At 35.1% G+C, this 7318-nt stretch overlaps 1 protein-coding gene across 1 annotated transcript; it reads right to left on the bottom strand.

Moving 5' to 3' along the window:
• Window positions 1-5691: 5691 nt before the first annotated feature.
• LOC144352206 (uncharacterized) lies at window positions 5692-7006 on the bottom strand. The gene is made up of 2 exons (XM_078009364.1): window positions 6438-7006; window positions 5692-6157 (listed from the first exon to the last, which is right to left on the bottom strand). Exons 1-2 carry the CDS (start codon window positions 7004-7006, stop codon window positions 5692-5694), a joined length of 1035 nt encoding a protein of 344 aa, XP_077865490.1.
• Between the last annotated feature and the right edge of the window lie 312 nt (window positions 7007-7318).

The raw sequence follows: 7318 nt of genomic DNA, 5'->3' as shown, positions 1-7318 counted from the left end.
ATCTACACCATAGCTTATGCCTATAAAGTTGGTTACCTGACATCGGAGTCTCTCACCATATACAAGGTGAACGATGACAGAGAAAATGATCAGGTAATCATTTTAGAAATGACAATCCTATTGATATATATCGAATAATCAAATTTAGATTAACTCTACAATAACACTTGTCCACACTGATCGCTTTTATTGTTATCTCTTAATCTAGTTATTCTACAATGCGAATACAATTTACGGAACATCGTTCAATCCAATCGACCCAGCATTGAGTATGACTGACATGTTTCTATATTTACAACATTTGTCAATATCAGTACCAAACGAGGCAGCTTTGGGTTGTCTTTTGGAAATATATGGACCTATAGAATTACGAACTGGTAGGCATGCTAAATACTTTTATTAGTATATTCAAAACGATGGACAACGAATAGGCAATTGTGAAATGGAATAAATATTACCATGTTGCAAAATGAAAAACATGGTTTAATTTCCACGTTTCATTTCAGCTTTCACCGATATTGAATTAATAGAACTATCAAATGTAATTTTATTATATGAATATTTTGAGCGATAGAAAGCATTTTAAGAATGAGGCCGAATATATTTTTACATCACGTAAAAATACAAACGTAACCTAATGTTTTCAAATCTATAACCTTCCCTTGCTGTAACAATCATAACACAATTGAATAAGAACATTTTTTATATCGAATTATAACGCGATATATACTTGTTGCTGTTCTCCTTTAGAATCATTAACAGATATATTCGACAAGAGATCAGGATTCAAAATTGATTATACTCTCTCTATACCTGGCAACTTAATACAAGTATACCGTGCAATCACTCTTAAAGAATGCAAGACACTTTGTTTAAATTCTGAGATGACGTGTCGGTATATATCTTTTGCGGAAGAGGATAATATTTGTCATTTTGGTAATATATTACACTGGATGAGCGAACACGACACTGCACTGATGCGAGCATTACCGTGGGATTATTATCTACGTATCACAGCTGGTTAGTCGAATTTAAGTAATAATAGTTAAATTCAATTATACACTTTAGCATGACTGCTGCTCAAATGAAGTGTGTCGAACTGTTGACTGCATAGTGCTCATAATTTATATATATTTTAAATATTGTTCAGAGAATGTCAATCTGTCAGATTTATTTACTAAATAATGTGATCTTACAAATTCATTCTTCCATTCTATTGTTAAGGAATAGTGGAATAATCTCCCATTTACTTATAGTCGATTATTTTATATTTTATATTTGGTCATGTTTATAAGTCTGCAACTTATGAGAGGGTTTATATTTTAATGCTCATTTGGAGGCTGTGTTGGTTTAATGCAAATAAAAATTAACAGTCATGTTAATAACCTTGCTATATATATTTGAATTGAAAGTTATTATTTAAAAAAAAGTTTAATGGGACTTTTCAATACCTTGCCTTTGTTTAATTTTTAATTGCATTGTAATTATAGATTTCCATACACAGACGTATTAGGTGTTGTGTTATATGTTATGTAAGTTCAATATTCTGAGTTTAGAACCACAATTACTCTTATGTAAGCTACCTATACGTAACATAACATTTATGCGTGAATCACGATTGTTCTAATAGTTCTCCTTGTTTATTTGTTAGACATGTTGGAGTGCACGAATGTCAGCAGGACTTGTCCACAGAGACTACAATGCCAGAATAAAATGGGAATGTTTTCAACGATAGACCACCCAATACCATACTTGGGAACAAGTCATTGTTCGTGGCATGTAACTACATCGTCCACTGCTTACATTGAACTAACCTTCCAGAAGTTCGATGTCAGTAGAAAAAATGGGACCTGTAATTTTGATTACGTAACGATCCATGTTGGTCATTCCATTGATGGTGTCCTCATAGGTCGATTCTGCAATTCTAACCCTCCACCTGGCATAATTCGATCTGATTTCAACGATTTTTACATCAGTTTTATTTCTGACCATGAAAATGACGACAGCGTTGGATTTTTAGCAACCTATCAATCTGTGAATGTTTCAGTTGTCAAAACAGAAAATGGTAATTATACAGTACCGGTAATTTACATGACGAATTGTTATTATGGAATGGCTCAAGATGCGAAGAGCAGTGAAATACGCAAATATTTGGCGGCGATTTGTATTACTTCGCACATATAATCTTTACTAATTTAACTTTGATTTATAATAACATCGCAATTTTATTGGCATCAACTAGACATTTCCTGTTCACATGATTGGTTTGGATACGAAGGTTCTTGTTATCGACTATTTGAAATGCTATTCAATGTGACATGGGCGGAAAGTTCGCAAATTTGTAAAGACAACAATGCATCATTAGTAAGTGTCATGTCGCAAAAAGAATCATGGGCAATTCATCAAATGTCTTTAAATCAGTTGTCGTGGACATATATAGGTAAGCATTACTTCCTCGTTAACAAGTTTTGGTAATTACAAAAGAAACACAGTAATGTAATACAATATATTAATATAAATTCGTTGTTCTATTTTCATTGTATTTACAGGTTTATCAGATTCTGGTGGTGAAGGAAAATATATGTGGACAGATGAAAGTGCTTTGTCATACACAGATTGGAATATGGATAGGTATGAGCATCATCATAACAAATACGTTTATACTGAAATTGACTTCAGATAACAAGTAATAATCAAGTAGAATAACGTTTACTTTACACTGGTAAACAAGACATTCTACTAAATTATTTATTATTTATTTATTTATTATGTATCTTTTGGTTGGTTGGACAGTTGGTTGACACTTTGATAATTGATAATTTGAATGCGAAAAGCGTCACTATCGTTCTTTACTATGAATCACTGTATAACACACAAGCATATTTTTTGTTCTTTATTAGATTGCAACCTAATGGAGGAATGTATGAAAACTGTGTTGCTATGTATCTTACAAATTTACATTCATCAGATCACTGGCACGATATACAATGCGACATTCCAAAAACAAACAGATTTATATGTGAACAGAGTTCACTTACTCGTGATAGGAGTGGTGAGAGTGGGGAATTTGAAATATTCAATTTAAGATGTAATAGACGTTTCTGAAAAGTACAATTTTAACTACATATTTGTATAGATGATTTAGTTTAGAATATCAAACTATAAATGTTATATCAATGACTATAATCACACAAACAAATTATGTTAGTTGCGTACTGCATGTGGTAAATAAATCTTGTATTCATGATTTGAATGAGTACACTGAGCAAATTAAAAGGTATGTCACAACTTTTCATCTTCAAAAACGAAGAACAAAACACGAGTAACAAAAAGACCGGAAACATTTTGCATAACATAACTACACGTCTAAAATTGTTGTACATGCTGATTTGGTGATTATTTTGATGTCAGATTTGGAACAAATATATAAACTAGTTTGCATACGGATAGATGAATATTATATTTATAGTTATATTATAATACTATTGTTATATTTATTTTTAACTGATTCTGAAATCTTATATGGCCAATGTTTAAGAGTACAGTAAATGATATGGCAGATAATTACAATTTCCTAGAACAGAAAACCATAAGTCATATCGCTTTAATTTTACAAACATTCTGGAATATGGAAAATTAAATTGATTACCATGAAACCAAATAATTCTGAAGTATAACCGAAAGCAGACAAGCACTGTTATTGAAAAAGTGTTCAAATCAAAAAAACAATGTTGAAATTAACGCAAATCTCATAACCTAAAATTAATTATCGTAAGTGTAACCTAGTGCAAATTTGTATGATTTTGTCGAATGGATTTATTCGCTCGTCCACGTTGACGTCTACGTTTGTGAATAATAAGAATTTTTTTTTTTACAGCATACAATCACTCAGTGCCACAAGGTGAGCGATATAATATATTATTATACCTCATAGCCTTAATAGTCAATCAGATCTGCTCATTTTGCGGCCGATATATTTGGGTATTGACTTCCCAGCGGTCAAAGACGCAATATTCTGCTTCTTCGCTTGCGCAGATATCGTCAATCTAAAAAATGCTGATTTACCTTAGGGGTTTGTCGTCGTTTTCTCGAAGGATCACCTGTAATTCCTGAGCATTTTTAGCTCAACAAGGTATTTTGTATTACTTGGGCCGATTTTTGTTCGATGTGAATACTTGTTACCAGGAGGTAATTATGATGGCTTAATTATCATGTTATTAAACCTCATGCCAGGTACCAGGATTCGTTACATTCACCAACCCTTCACCGAACAAAGACACACACAGATCTAGAATGTGTGTCAACTTCTCGTCTCGGCGCCACGTGGGAACTGCCTTGAGACCATTTTATTTGCCTTTCCAAAACCATCGCACCTTACATGGAAGTTCAAGATCTTGAGGCGTGGCCTCCACACATTTTACTCATGTAGCCAATCACACGAAGTATTTAACATGTCATAACATATTGATTAATTGCTCCCTATATTGGGAAATTACTTCTACATCCAAACAGTTAGTTTATACTCGTGGGCGCCAACAGTGGCTAAAATAAAATTCCATAGTTGACATAGTTGACATTGTTCCAATCACTGATCTGACCACCCCCAGCACGCCGTACGAACCTGATCATGACAGGCTATGAGAAAGCTTCTTTCTTACACGATCGAATAAATCACTTCATGGTTTTCTTTAACCCCACTTTAACCCCAGCATTATCTATTCTCTTATTTACTGTGAAAACATACGAATTTAAATCTCTTTCATATGCTACAATTTGGTTTGTTATAATTTGGGTGGAGCTTTCTAGCGCCGCTACATGCCGTTTTAATATGTTTATATCGTTTGACGTGGCTGTCCCAAATAAAGATTTTGACACTTCCCCCACAAAGTCTAACAATCCTTTTTTCTGCCGATCGTCATCTGAATTGTGGGTCTCTATCTCTGGGAATAACACTCGAATCGCTCTCTCATCCCTCGAAATATGAGCCATATAGAATTTATTCTGTTGCTCGACCAACTTTAACATCTCACCATATTCCTCGCAAAACTTCGGAATCAGGTGAACTGTTATGTTTGAACACAGTGACTCGTTCTACCTCATAGTAGGAATATCTAAATAAGGAATCGCGAACGTATGATGCCAGTAAGTTAGACTGTTGTCGATATTGGCTACACATTCGAACAATACCCCATAATTGAGTTGAAGGACATAATCTCTCGTAATACGACCAGTAATACACTAATAAACATCAATGCTATTTTCATCTTGAACATCAATTTATCGGGAGACGCACTATAAAATTAGTAATGAAATGAAAAGAAAGGGATGTGATATATGATAATGATAGTTTGCAGTTATTTCTCAAATCGCGTGATTGGAAGCAAAGTCAAGTACCCACCTATAAAGTCTACTGTGTTCTCGCCAAAATGTCCACAACATAATTGTCCAGCGTCCAAGCAAGTTTGAGACTCCAGCACTCAACTCGTATGCAGTTAGAATGCGAGAGTAGCACAATTACTCAGCACTCCCCTTTTTCATAATTAAATCACGGGTTTTATCACTGATTCACTTTATGCAAATTGAGAAACAACAACACCAAATGAGGATGAACTTGTCAAATATTAGTATTAGTCATGAATGTCGTGCGTCCCAGGGTCTAAATAACGTCTTGCCTCATTACACCTAATCTCTTTAAAATACTTCTAAGCTATGTATCAATTTCTTCCGCCTTCTCTTATTGGCCTTTCTTGAACCTGATAGGGAGACCGGGTTTTTCTTCAAAAACAATTTCGCTTGCTCGTTTAAATTTTCATAACATTCCCACGAATTTTGATCAGCCAAGTAACCTGTCCATTTAATAAGGTAGTCTTTCCTATCATTTCTTAGTCGTCCCTTAATAATCTTTTCTATTCCAAAATATTCGCTATCCTCACTATTTGTCTCTGTGTCTCCGGGCCCTACAGATTTATTTTCTTTTTCAGGAGCGTCATCTAAACTAGGAATAATTTCCCCTTCTCCGGAATTTCCCGCTTGAGCGGATTGGGGTTCAAACTGAATTTCTACATCTTCTCCATCGGCACTCACATTTTCAAATTCAGGAGCTTCTCCGACCTCAACTTCGTCATTTCGTTCATCGCGTATGGCTCCATGTTTCAACCTGTTTACGTGCACGATATTTTTAAATATTTTTTCGTCACTTACACGGGAGACACTTTTTCAAATGCGCGATATGGCCCGTGCCACAAATGTTCCAATTTCTTCTCCATCCTGAAGTCGCTTTAGGCTTAAATATATAAACAATATCACCAACCTGAAAAGCATTTTCTTTTGCTTTTCGGTCAAAATAATATTTTATTTTTTCTTGATTAGTTTCAATGCAGTTTAAAGCAGTTTCATGGGCGACCTTTAATTTCTCTCTTAGTAGTTCTGCGTAGTACCGGGGTATTTTATTATCTTCGTCGGGTTCTAGCAACACTTTATCTATGGGCAACGTCGCCTGTCTCCTGTACGTCAAATACAATCGTGTTTCCTGAATCGTCTCTTGTCTGGCTACTCTATACGCAAATAATGCAGCCGGTATAAATACGTCCCAGTCTTCCTGTCTAGAGTCACAAAACATACTCAATATTTGAATCAACGTCTGATTGAAACGCTCCGTATTCACGTTGCATTGTGGATAATAAGGGATATTATTTGCTTTCCTAATACCAAACATTCGACAGGTTCCCTTAATTACTTCAGACAAATTTTGACCCCTATCTGATAAGTGATATCGCGGAGCAGTGTATCTACATATAATTTTGTCAAACAGAATTCTAGCAGTCATGCAATCTGACATATCTTGAGTAGCGAAGGCCTCAACCAACCCAACGAAATCAACACCGACTCTATGCCAAGGCGCGTCTATTTTCAATGCAATTAGAGGGGCTTTCGCATGTAGTTTAGGGGATGTTCTCATAGCGCAGTCCATATAAGTAGACACCCAACTTTGAATTTCGGATGCCATTCTGGGCCAATAATAACGTTGCCTGATTGAAGCATAGGTCTTCGCAAACCCAAAATGCCCTGCCGTCACTTCATCGTGAAATTGTTCTAAGACGTGATTTCTTTTATATGGAATGACCAACTGTTTTACGCAATTATGGTCCTTGCTAAATCGACCCTTGGGGAATTAAAGATGGTATAATTTTCCGTTTTCCATAAAATATTCATTCCTAGTATATGTCAATATTCGTGCTTTACGCGGTTCCGGCGACAGAGTCTCGTTTGTCAAGTAATTTATAATCTGATTTATGTCAGGATCGACCTGCTGCATACT

This window comes from Saccoglossus kowalevskii, chromosome 11, assembly GCF_978046115.1.
Source record: "Saccoglossus kowalevskii chromosome 11, keSacKowa6.1, whole genome shotgun sequence".
In the NCBI taxonomy this organism is placed as follows: Eukaryota; Metazoa; Hemichordata; class Enteropneusta; family Harrimaniidae; genus Saccoglossus; species Saccoglossus kowalevskii.
This window is presented reverse-complemented; position numbering and strand designations above follow the sequence as displayed.

Coding starts and splice junctions, on each gene's coding strand:
- LOC144352206 (XM_078009364.1), bottom strand. CDS start 7,006: ATGGCATCCGAAATTCAAAGTTGGGTGTCTACTTATATGGACTGCGCT. Junction 6,158..6,437: donor GAAGATAATAAAATACCCCG/GTACTACGCAGA, acceptor GCACGTAAACAG/GTTGAAACATGGAGCCATAC.